Source organism: Onychostoma macrolepis, chromosome 07 (genome assembly GCF_012432095.1).
Source record: "Onychostoma macrolepis isolate SWU-2019 chromosome 07, ASM1243209v1, whole genome shotgun sequence".
Taxonomy (NCBI): domain Eukaryota; kingdom Metazoa; phylum Chordata; class Actinopteri; order Cypriniformes; family Cyprinidae; genus Onychostoma; species Onychostoma macrolepis.
The window spans coordinates 37,189,815-37,203,067 of NC_081161.1; the positions used below are offsets into that span (position 1 = coordinate 37,189,815).

The following is a 13,253-nucleotide window of genomic DNA, read 5'->3' on the forward strand; positions in this document are numbered from 1 at the left end:
ACAGATTAAAATAGCAAATGTTTTCTTTATTTATCAGTTTTTATTAGTCACATTAATTCATTTTACAACTAATTTGCATTTAAAATTAGATGTTAAAACATGTTTACTAGTTATATTGACTTTTAATAATGCTCCTTTTCCATTCCAACTAAAAAATTAGTAAATTACAAGTAATTGTAAATGACGACAATTGTTTACAATAGTAAACAAAAACAATTCAGCTACAAAGCTCTCTCATTTTAACACTGGTTGGTTTAGTCATTAATCTTTTCATTGTTTCATTAATGGCAGTACATTGATTAATTATTCAGTATTTCCAGCATTGAAGCTAAAAAAGAAAAGAAAAAAAGTGTAAATTCTGTTAAACGAGTGGCACCTAACTGCAATGCAAAAATGGTGACTGTTATAAAAAGGTTTCTTGGACCAAAATCACACAATTGATTGAGCAATTGCTTCTATGTGGGCCAAACATAGTTGAACGCTGAGCAACAGATTTTACACTCCTTTAAGGATGTCATCCTATTAACATCACATTTAACAGGGTGTGTATTTTAAAATTACATCAATCATCTTGAAGATCTGCAATAATAAAATGTTAGCAAACACGTGTTTTGTTTACAGTCTTTTGCTTTACTATTCCTTAAAGGGATAGTTCACCCAAATAGTGGATAGTCCTTTTCATTTTTGGGTGAACTATCCCTTTAAGAAACTGTTGGTGAGCTTCTCTTCCTCTAGGCCTTCAAAGAATTAAGTATGGCCTTCAGAATGGCGGCTACTGCTACGGCACCAGGGTCAGGCTGGGTCAAATGTTGAGATGCAATGTAACTGGCACGTCCAGCCCTTGCAGTGAGATTGCGGGTAGACTCCGCTCCCAAATCTGCTTTCTGTTACAGATAAGCAAGAGGGCAATATTATAGATGCAAGAAATTATGACAACATAGCAAAGCTAAACATGGCTAAAGTGGTAGTCCATACCTGCACTGCTGATTGTAGTATAGCTATGTGACCATCAGGAGGCGCTGTGGAAAGCTTCATCAGCTCTTCTACAGCAGGGCACAGGGCATCAAGCTAAAAGATAACACACAGAGTCAGTTTTATTAATGATTTGCAAGTATCAAAGGCTTGATATAATGATGGTACTAGGATAAAACCGGAATACCGGAAGTGGTTGTAGTGTTGTTGCGAGTTTCATCTGGGAACGCAAAGTGAGCCATTTCATCAGATTTGTAAGGTAAATCATTTATAAATCTACAGAATTCAAAATAATTTCAAAATTTTTAGATTATGTCTACATATTCATTTAATTACAGTGGCTATAGCATTTCTGTCCTAAAGAAATGGCCGAATATTAAAGATTAAGTGGACATTTGAATTAAATGGTTCTTGGTCAATATTAAACAAGGATTAGATCGCGCAGTAATGTGTAAAAATAATCACCAGGCCGTCGGCGCCCCCTGCAGACCTTTGTTGTAATGCGTAATGTACATGCGTTTTTAACTCAAATTAAACATTTGATAAGGTTTGACCCCAACTTCTTCCCGTCATCGCAGCGCGGAAGGTTATCTATCATTGTGTGATGAGAGTACAGCACCAGTGTTGCCAGGGCAGCGGCACAAGTGGACTATTTTGAAAATACAGTCGCAGGAAAAATTACAGAGCAGTGGGTTGTGGTTTTTGGGGCTACTTTTATAATGTACCGCGGCCGCCCAAAGTGTATATAGACAAATAAAAATTAAAATAGATCCTTTTACTAATGTGTATTATACTTGGAATGCATCCCTGGCAACTTAAGAACGGGAGCATACATGTTAAGGCTTTTACACAGCAGAAATAATCATGACAACAGCCACTATAGATTATATAAGATAATAAACACAATTACGATAGATATGGTCTGTATGTGATTTTCTTGAGTGAATGGGTCTGTGTGAATCTGAAATGCTCATTTGTGCAGCGATATAAAAGGCTATAAATAGCATATTTTAACAACAGTAAACGACCAAATTCCACATGTGATCGTAAAAGGAAGTTATTACAAACACTCAATGGTTGTTTGAAGTGAGTTCGGAGGAAAAGTGTACTATTAATCTCATAAATTGTCTTATGAAGCATGACGCTAATATTAGCTCTAATGCAGCTGCAGAACAGGTCCAATTCTTCTTCATAATGCATTTTGTCATAATACTTCACGTAAGGTCGCAAGAAATGTTTTGTTGTATTTATTTAGAAATACTTTTGATAATAGTTGGGTAAATGTATACTGGGATTGAAGCGATGTGGCTTGGTAAATGTTTTATTGCCAGTATAAAGGCTGATAATGGCTGAATAAAAACAAAAGAATAATGATAAAAGAATAATAAGGATTATGTCTCATACCTGGCGGAAGTGTGAAAGGTTCTGTTTCCTTAAACTAGTTTGTCATGCATTTCTTTTTCAACACATTTACAGGTAAATCCTAGTATTTTAAAATTGCGATTAATCATGATAATGACTGTGATAAACGCGATTCAATTTTTTAATCGATTGACAGCACTAATTATAATTATAGGGCCCTATGAAATCTGTTTTATTTCCAAATTCAGTTTTTTCCATTTTCATTTTTCTATACTCTGTTTTAATGGTTAAATTAAATTTTATTAATCAAAAAGCCTGTCTAATTAATTGAGTTTTACAGTTTTATCTGTACCAAATTCTGTTTTCCATTATTTTCTGGATTCCATTTTAATGGTTCCATTAAATTTTAATAATCAAAAGCATCTCCAATTAATTGATTTTATATTTAAAAAAGTAAGCCGCCTGCTGCGGTCATGTTACGGCAGCAAACTTCCTTGATTATTACGCCGGAATGGGAGTATAGTTTCTAATCATATCGGCCTAGAAAATCGCAACTTTTCATTTTCCGCCGGTCTTAGTACACGATAGAACTACAGAAGAGTCAAGTTTTAAATAGGAAAAATAATCGAAACTCTTTGGTCATTTTTGAACGCGATGCTACTGGTCTAATCGGATTCAATGATCTATGCTAAGCTATGCTAAAAGTGCTATCGCCAGACCCGGAGATCGGCTGAATAGATTCCAAAACGTTAAAAGTCAACTTATTAACTCTGGGGGAGTTGGAGAAGGAGCCTATTTCCAAAAAAAGTGGAGTGTTCCTTTAACTCATGTCTCAATCATACCATGGTCCGATCCCCTGGTTCAGCACCTCCATATCTGTTAGAAAACAAGGAAATATTTACAATATTTGCAATAAAATGCCACATCTTTATACTTCACACACGTCACTAAGTTTACAGTTTGGCACATTTTATACTGAGAATACCAAAGTATAAAGGAAAACAATTGTGAAAAAATTTGTTCAGCTAATACTTGTCACTGACCTCTTCATGGCCTCTGTGCCAGCATGCAATGCCTTTGCCCAAGCTGCACCATCACAGTTTTGTTTGAGATGAGGGGCAGCCGCAGACAAAAAGAGGCAGTATAACTGCGAAGAAAAAAGTTTAAGGGTCATTTTATCATTTCATGACAAAACCATCCAGATTTTTAGAGTAACTAATCAGCTTAAGCATTGTTTTAGTGAGTCAAGTGCTTGAACCTGATATATATTCACATACCGCCCCTGATGATCCTCCCATCCTGTCCTGGACCAACAGAGCCAGATCTGCTAGAAGCTGGCCAAGGTTCCCAGGGATTCTGCTAGTCTGAAGCCACTCCTGAATGGCTAACATAAGCAACATTGTGAGAGCAAGTAAAAATAGTTTCAAAAGCATAATACACATGCACAAAATTAAGCAATAAATTGGTTTAAATTATATGTGCATTGTTTGAATGTTTGAAATGTTTTACCATTAGCTACGAGAGCATGCGTGCTCCCACAATCTCCATCTCCTGCTGCACGGTCCAAAGCATTGAGTTCCTCTTGGAGCTGGAGGAGGATCTTGCACACGGACTCCAAAACTAATCGAATGATGGAAGACAGCGAACCTGTGGAGCAACACCACTGCGTTGATGAGGTGCTTCAGGAAAAATATACACTACCATTCAATTGTTTAAAGTCAGTAAGATTTTTTTTTTTTAAAGAAATGAATAATTTTATTCAGCAAGGAAGCATTACATTGATAAAAGTGACAGTAAAGACATTTATAATGTTTCAAAAGATTTATATTTTAAATAAATGCTGTTCTTTTGAGCTTTCTATTCACCAAAGAATGCTAATTCAGCTTTGCCATCACAGGAATAAATTACATTTTAAAATATATTTAAATAGAAAACTCATTAAAATATTTACTATAAATTGTAACAGTGTTTTTACTGTATTTTTGATTAAGTAAATACAGCCTTGGTGAGCATAAAAGATTTATTAAAAAAATCTTACCAACCACAAACTTTTAAAAGGGATATTATTTGTCCTAAAATATGTCAATTTTTTTATTATAAATATTAGATTTATATTATTAATGAAATAATAAGGTTTAAATACATATTTAAAATCCTGAATTACATTACAGGAAATACAAATAAATCTGAACAATGTATATTTTGATTGTCTCGCTGTCTCTTCTCTACCTTCAGTAAAATTATCTGAAGCTGCAGCAAGTTTTTCTTCAGGTTCCATGAAGAGGTTCCTCCCACTCACAGAGGCTGTGCTGAGGTTAGGCCAGGCTGGGGCTGTGGTTTTAGCATCTGAGACACAAATCAGAGGCTCTCCACAACATATTCATTTCAGAGTATACTGGCAATTGAGTAATTTTCGTATTTTAAATAGAGAGTGTGCAGTGAAACTTTGTCCATGTTTTTGTATTATAATTTTTAGTTATAAGTCAATTTTTGAAAAAATAAACTAATGTTTCCAATCTCAAGGTAAGTATGCTTGTAAAATTGGTTTTAAACAGAACGCACCAAACAGTCTGAGCATCTCTTCATCGACCTTCATTATAGAAAGAGACATTCCCGCCATCTCCAGAGATGTCATAAATGATCCAGACATCACCCTCACAACCAGCACACCACGCTCCTCTGAAAATGACAAACACTGAAACATTATTTATTCTATTCATGCAAAAAAAAAAAAAAATTGTCTAAAAGTATGTAAAGCTGAATGTTGCACATCTAGTATATGATTTAGAATGTGTTGTGCTACTTGCACCTCACCTAGGCAGTGTACAGCTGCTTTAGAAACCACAGCTATTTCCAAACACGAGAGAGCACCAAGATTATTCACACACAGCACCACCTTGTCTCCTGTTAGAGAAAGACAGGTTTAAATATACATTCATGTAAACACACACCTTTAGAATCAACCTTGTGCTGACCAGTTACACCTCTTACCTGATTTCAGGGACAGATGTGATTTGTTCGAGGAATCAGTCATGTGACTTATTATAGTTTTCACAACTTCATCAGCAGAGGCCACCTGTAAAAAAACAAACAAAAAACAAAACAATTAAAACCATCAATCTCAAAGGACCATATATTGCTTTTTATTGTAGTGATTATCGGAATGTTAAAAAAGACTCACTTTTGATCTCTTAATGCCTGGTTCTCCATGGATCCCTATACAAATAAATACGCAGTGTACATTTTAATGTACAACTATGATATATATAGTTTTGGGTCAGAAAGTTTTTTTTTTTTTAATTAATACTTTTTTAAATTCATAAAAATTTACAGTAAAGAGATTTATAATGCTGGATTTCTAGTTCAGATCAATTCTGTTCTTTAAATTTATCAAAATATTATGATGGTTTCCACAAAAATATCAAGCAGCACAACTATAATAATGTTTCTTGAACACTAAATCAGCATATGGGGGATCATGTGACACTGAAGACTGGAGATTTCACAGGATTTAAAATATTAATATTTAACAAAATGGACAATATTAAATTGAAACAATATTACTGTTTATACTGTATTTTTGATCAAATAAATTCAGCCTTTGTGACCATAAGATAGTTTTTTCAAAAACATAGGTAACATAAATATAGGTATACTTATTTACTGATACATAAAATAATTAGTTATTTTTACATTTTAGTTATAAATCTCTCCTACCCAGTCCCAGCTCCATCTCTCCTGGTGGAAGCTGGAAAGATGGAAGGCATCCAGGCACACTGCATGGAGACAGACTAACACCCAGCGTACCTGTTAAAACACCAAAACATTTTGTACATAGGACAGTGGCTGTTTTTCCACATTGAAAACAAATTTAATGCAGGACTGCAACATGTATGCTAAACAACCCAGATAGTGCTATGCTGGACTTTCTCACCAATATTTTTTGTTGCTTCATTCACCCGTGCAACAATTTCATCCAATGGGCAACCTTTCTCTGCCAGAGCTCCAGCTATCTAAAAATAAAACCACCATTCATTAAAGGAAAAAAATGGTTTGATCGACAATAACTATACATTAATGTTGCCACTTAAACTCATTACGGTACCTTATGAATGAACACTGTTCCACACAAGCCTCTTCTGCCGGCCTTGCTGGGCTGAGCGAAGGCGCAATCATCAGCCACAATCACCATGTCCACCTGGACGCCATGTGACCGGGCCTGTTCGACAGCTATGCCAAAGTTTAGGCGGTCACCCGTGTAGTTCTTCACGATGAGCAGGACTCCCGAAGCGCCTCCCTTCCACAGAGTCAGAATGGCAGCCAGCACACTGCCTGGAGGAGGAGACGCAAATACTGCTCCCGCCACAGCTCCAGACAGCATTCCCACACCAGTATAACCTGAATGAGAGTGAGATTCATTAAATGTCATATTAATTCGAAATAGCAGCATGGTGCTAGCAACACCAAGGTCATGGGTTCAGTTCCCAGGGAATGCATAAACTGTTAAACTGTACAGCGGTGGCCAAAATGATTAGAGCACTGTCTAGAATGACACGAAGAAACAGAACAAACTGAGACAGACTAAATCCAGAAGAACTGTTGCAGGGTCTCTAAGATGCTTCAAGAGACCTTTCTGCAAAGCTACCTGAAAAACTATGTGCAAGTGCACTAAGGGCAAAAGCTGCTTTATACACAAAGGATGTTCACACCAAATGTTGATTTAATTTAGTTAATAGAAGTTAATTGATAATCTATTTATGACATTATTTTTTGACAGCATCCTCATATTACAGCATTTTTACACAAGTGCTTAAAACTTTTAGAAGTACTGTAGCTTTGCAGGTAGGTCTCTTGAAGCATCTTGGAGACGTTGCCACAGTTCTCAGTTTGTTCTGTCTCTTCATGTCACTCCAGACAGACTGGATGATGATCAGATCAGATCTCTGTGTGGAGCACTGGCTGTTGTCAGACTCTTTGTGCAAACAAGAATCTCACTGGATTATTACAATTAATGGCAAAATGAATGTTTGGAAATGTAAACTGATATTTCCTACTGACACACTACAGCAAAAGATAGAAATAACTGACTTAAAAAACATTTTTTAGCTGCTGAAAACACTAGTGCTCTAATCATTTTGGCCACCGCTGTATACTTATAATTTACTGGTCCACACAGGCAGAGACGGGAACTCGAGTCTGCGACTTGGACTCGAGTCGCAAGTCGCATAATAAATAAAGACTCAAGTCTTGACCTCGTGACTCGTGAGACTCGTAAAAAAAGTAATTTGGTGTAGGAGTTTATATGAATGTATCTCTGAGGGGAACTGGCTGTCTTTAGAAAAGTTTAGACGGTATTTTTTTTTTTCATCTCATCTTACCTCTATATAATGCATATTGAAGTAGTGTTCATAACCGCAGCTACATTGTTTACAGCGGCAACCAAGGAAACGATGTTTAATTGCTGTTCAAGCGCCGGCAGAGAGTGAATCTGCATTAATTCAGTCTGTCTGCTGTTTTGTTTCGTGCAGATGTTTTACGTAGAATAGTTTCACAAAACTAAAGTCAGACCATTTTGTTTCTGCTTCAAATTTCGAAATTATACAATCCGATTTAGATTAAAAACTGCTCATGCTGCATGTATGCAGCCTCTTTGTTTGGATTGTGTTGTGTTTAAAATACAGTGGTTGCTTCTAATTTTAAATTGAAAAGAGCACAGACAAAGCCTTAGTTTGCTTATATGAGATTTATTTGATTGATTGGGGTTTGTTTTAAAATTTCAAATTTAGTTTTGTTGTTTGACACATTTCAATTTTACAAAGAAATGTGCAGCATTTTGTCCGACAATAAATTGCCACCTTTTCATTTCTAATTTCATCTTAAATTTTGTTAAAGTTTTTTCAGAGAAAATCATATTGTGAAATCAGTATTTCAAAATTGATTTAGCCTCAATTACTAGCTGAAAGAACTGTTGCTAATAAATAGAACAAAGACTTGAGACTTGACTTGGACTTTGGACCTCAAGAGACTTGTGAACATGTCTGCACAAGTGCACATAGGAATATTTCCTATTTACACTTATTGTGCACATGTACTGCAGTATACAATGATTCATCAAGTGACATAAAAATGTATATCATCTGAAAGAACTTCTTTGGTGTCTCACGCATTACCTGCATGCGCCGGTTCATGGCCAGATCCTCCTCCGGACAGGAGCGCTACCTTTCCCTTAATGCTCTCCAGATCGGACCGCAGCACAACTCTGTGCCCCCGGAGCAGCGCCAGACCCCCGTTACTCCTGACGAGACCCTCCAAAGCCTCATCCACACACTTGTCAGCCGAGTTCAATAATTTCATCCGCACCTGCTCCGACCATGTAAAAATAATACATTATAAACCTTTGCTTATCTGTCGCTATTCAACAGTTACACACCGTTTTAAAATCATCACAGAGACAAAATCGCAAAATATGTGCTCTGCGCAGTGCTGAAAGATTCCTGCAGGAGAAACCGTTACATAGCCTAACTTACCTCCATCTTGCCTGCATAATGACCTTCGTCCTTTGGCTTTGATCACTTCCGCAAACAACTAATCTTCAGGGAATGTTGCTAGGAAGGACTATTTGTTGTTAAAGGACGCTGTAACGTCATTACATAATCACTACGAAAAATTGTCACTACATCAAATCTCAGCAAAAAAAAAAAAAAAAAGTTGATTTAGATTTGTTCCTAAAATAATATAAATACATAATATAATAATATAAAATACAAATAACTATTTTTAAATGCATTGAAGTTTTTAGTAACAAACAAAACTACACATTCTGAACAGTTATCCACCTTTTTCTTCAACGCGGAAGTAAGCCTATGGGTGAGACTTCCGGTTCATTAGCCGCCATAGGCAGTAGCCCCTCACTGCAGAACAAAAGATCCAGGGGGCGGAGTTGGATCCACATCCAGGGGGTGGAGATTGGTAGGTTTAGGGGTGGAGATGGGTAGGTTTAGGGGTGGGGATGGGTGGGTTTATGGATCAGGGGGTGGAGACGGGTAGGTTTAGGTCTATGTAAGGTGGGAGGAGTTGGATCTAGATCCAACTCCACCCCCTGGACCTTGTGTTCTGCAGTGAAGACCATCTCGCCATAGGTAAATAATGAGGAGAATAACAACGTGCAGTAAACGGTAAAATGTTTTGCACTACAAACCAGTGTGTTCATGATTAAGATAATACATTAAAATAATATGATAAGACACACTAATTTTCGATATCAAGCAGCAAAACGAACTGTTTTGTACAGCTAAAAATAGCTGGACACAGATGAGACCGGAAGCTAGACCCATATAATTTACAAATGGCCGCGCCCATTTTTACATCAAGAAAAAGGTGGATAGCCTACTTTTAAGCAGTGTGTTAGTAGCTAGTATGCTAAGAAAATCTGTAAAATAAATAAATAAAAATGAGGGCACAATCTACTATGTTAATATGTAGAAATTTTCTATATTTATTTTTCCACAGGTTTTTTACCTGCATTTTTAATTACGCATTGTGTTTCGGGTTACACGGTTACAACGGATAATGTCCTGGAAAATTACTCCCATTGCCATTTTCTAGATCTTACAGTGTATTAATATATATATATATATATATATATATATATATATATATATATATATATATATATATTTTACAGTCTATGGTACTAACTGATCAACAATTGCAGGTACAAGCTACTAACAAAGCGTATCATAAATAAACAATTGTTCGGTTATTATTATTAAATTAAACAATTGCAAACAGCAATTTTACTGTAGTAAAAACTAAAGTATACTACAGTATTTATTACAGTTTATCAGTTCACTATAGTTAATACAGTATGCTGTAGCATTCATTAACAAAATGTTACTGTAATACATAGCCTACAGTATAATACACTTTACTATAGTATGGTTCAAAAACACTATAGTATGTATTATAAATTACTATAGTATTTTAGGTCTTGAACAAGACAGTGTATTCAACTTACGTTTTATTTCAAAACAATTTAAGCAACATTCATACATAATTTTGAGTTTTATTATTCTTCCATTAATTCATCTTTATTTTTTTATGGATGTGTGCTGCAATGCAAATCAATTATTCTCGTTTGCTGTTTATTGTGTTCTGAATGTTATAATAATAATCATCATAAACTCATAGTAAAATTATCAAATTCACTTTTTTCTTCTATTTTTTTTTAAATTATAATGATTACAAATTACTATATCAGCTACATAACAAGGCACAGATTTAATTTACACAACATTGATGATCATCATTCATATTTTGTTTTTTTATAGTATAGCACCATTACACTCAAAGCGTTTACTTAATGCAGATCAAGAAAACTAATACAATTACAGTCATAATCAACTATAAGCAAAGAACTACATTTGTAATAAACAGAGGCCGTCACATTTTTATGAAGAGTCTTTTCTAGGGCATGGTAATTTCTTCCTCTTGGACAAATAGAGCATGGACTGTATTACACTGCTTGGTCGCATTATCAAGAAATTGATGCCCACTAGCAGGCCAAAATTATAATTTGCCAAATATTTCTTCATAACGAACTGGAAAATTTCCATGCCATATGGAACAGATATGCACACTAGAATGCCAGTGATGATTACAAATGCCCTCTTTTTTTGACGGTGCATCCCTTCCTTCTGTGTTTCACCAGGACTTGGTCTCAGCAGGACTTTGAGCACTCCTAGACTACAAGCTGTGATCACCAACAGGCTGATTGATAGGGACAAAATGAAGACATCAATTGCGGGACGTGGATAGTTGAAAACAGCAAGTCCTGCATGAACCACAGATGCCAACCAGACCAGTCCTGCACCAATATATCTGTGCTTCACAAAGGCTGGACTGCGGTACATCACTGGATGAGCCACAGCCATGTAACGCTCAACACAAATCAAGCAATTCATAAATGGACGTCCAACCAGGTAGCTTCCAGAAAACAACGCAAGGAGGATTGTGTTTTGACTGTTAAAACGAGAAGCAACATTATTAATGAAATAAAGTATGATCACAAGAACCTCTAGAGCAGATAGATTCATTGTAAAGATTTCTGAGACTGCCAGACGTCCCTTTATTCTAATATTACTTATGCCCAGCCAGAGGACCCAGATTTGGATGGGCAGGAGGACAATGAGGTCCAGTGCCATTACAGAAAGATGAATTAAATACCCTGGGTTGCAGATGGTGCATGCAACAACAAGAGAGGTTGTCTGGTTTTCAGAGACAGTGCTATTCATGTTTCATTTCGAGTTAAAGACACAAGAGTACCTAAAAGACATCAAGAAGAACATATAACAGAATAGCAGCAAAGAAAATACATTCCAATGTAAATAAATGAATACAAGTCAACACATGTTATTCTCTGTTGTGACCATGAACACTAAAGAAATGTGTAGTCAATTACACTGACCTGATGTTGGACAGATTATCTTCAGAGTGGTTCAAGGGTTGTTACAGCAGCTCTTCTCATGTTGGTTTTGTCACATGCTGTATGTTTGCATCTGTGTGTCTAAGTGTAAATTATGAAAGGAAAACATACGGAAATATGCAAATATGGAATGAAAATAATTTTAACGTCTGCTCACTGGAGTTTGTGTTCACGGTTTTAAGCTCTCAAAATATGAAAAAATTTTTATTTAAATTTCATATTTAATGCTCTAATTTGTGACAGTAAAGGTCAGAGTCCGAAATTTTCTCATGCGTTTTTCTGGGGTTTTTTCGTATTCGTCATCCTTTCCTATTAAAATGCATGCTACGGATGCGAAAACACAGAAAAAACTGACCCTGATCCGAATTTTTTTATGACAGGCAAAGTTTGGACGAAACTTTCGGAGTCAAGGCCAATGCACACTGAGTCCGAAATTTTTGCACGTTAAAAAATAAATACAACCTCACCCGTTGTGTCAATCACGTTTAGACACTGCCTTTTGTCCGTCATAAAAATGTTTGGATCAGGGTAAATTTTTTCTGTGTTTTTGCATCCGTAGCATGCATTTTGATAGGAAAGGATGACAAATACAAAAAAATGGAAAAACGCATGCAAAAATGCAATGGCGTAAGATTGATGCATATTGACATTCATGCATCATAATGTGTGTCAACTGACATTTTCATCTAATCACGATTGATTGATTGATTGATTTTATTTTTGGTAAAAATTTATTTGTATATTTTAAGGAAAGTGCACATCTTAATTTGCCTTTATCTTTATCTTTTTATCTCTTTGTCTTTATTTGAAGGGACAGTAGACTAGCAACAGGAAGTAACAGGAGAGGAGGGATGGGAATGGGATCAGCAAAGGACCTCGACCCAGGACTCAAACTCAGGTCGCCCAAAGCACTTTTGTGCAATATGTCAGAGGTCTGCCCAGAAGGCTATGGTTCTAACAAGATTTTCTACCAATTTTTATCACCTTTTTGCAACCACTAATTCATTTTAAATTTATTTTGGTCCTTCTGTGTGCCAAATTGATTGTCAAAAGTATATTACATGCAGTCTCTCAGTTCATTTGAGATCACGAAATCTATTTGTATAATATAATAAAAAAATTAAAAAGTCAAAATATGGTTTTTAAATGTATTTATACTTAAATATAGTATATAATCTCTTTATTATCAAAAGAATCATTAGACTTATTTTATCAGCAGTATTAATAAACAGGTCATTTACACAACACACAACATCAGCTTTCTCAATATATATTTTTCATACTTTTTTACTATATTTTATTGTTTAATTGGTAGAATGTGCTTCATTCACATGATCTACTTGCATTAAATGCAAATATTTATTAATACCAGATTTAAATGCAATTTAATTCTTATAAAAATTATTCTGCTGTTTATTTATTTATTATATGTTTG

The 13,253-nt window shown here is 35.5% G+C and overlaps 1 protein-coding gene and 1 long non-coding RNA gene across 2 annotated transcripts; one reads left to right on the plus strand and one right to left on the minus strand.

Annotated features, from left to right (window-relative positions):
- Positions 1-5: 5 nt before the first annotated feature.
- On the minus strand, positions 6-9,032 carry tkfc (triokinase/FMN cyclase). The gene is made up of 16 exons (XM_058782204.1): positions 8,862-9,032; positions 8,505-8,694; positions 6,440-6,732; positions 6,269-6,347; positions 6,052-6,141; positions 5,516-5,550; positions 5,326-5,410; positions 5,149-5,238; positions 4,897-5,013; positions 4,564-4,680; positions 3,844-3,981; positions 3,612-3,718; positions 3,378-3,481; positions 3,177-3,210; positions 976-1,068; positions 6-884 (listed from the first exon to the last, which is right to left on the minus strand). Exons 1-16 carry the CDS (start codon positions 8,865-8,867, stop codon positions 732-734), a joined length of 1,731 nt encoding a protein of 576 aa, XP_058638187.1. The 5' UTR covers positions 8,868-9,032; the 3' UTR covers positions 6-731.
- Positions 9,033-9,400: 368 nt separating this feature from the next.
- On the plus strand, positions 9,401-13,045 carry LOC131544161 (uncharacterized). Its single transcript, XR_009272050.1, has 3 exons — positions 9,401-9,509; positions 11,045-11,315; positions 12,630-13,045. It is a non-coding gene; the product is annotated as an uncharacterized LOC131544161 (long non-coding RNA).
- The last annotated feature ends 208 nt before the right edge of the window (positions 13,046-13,253 follow it).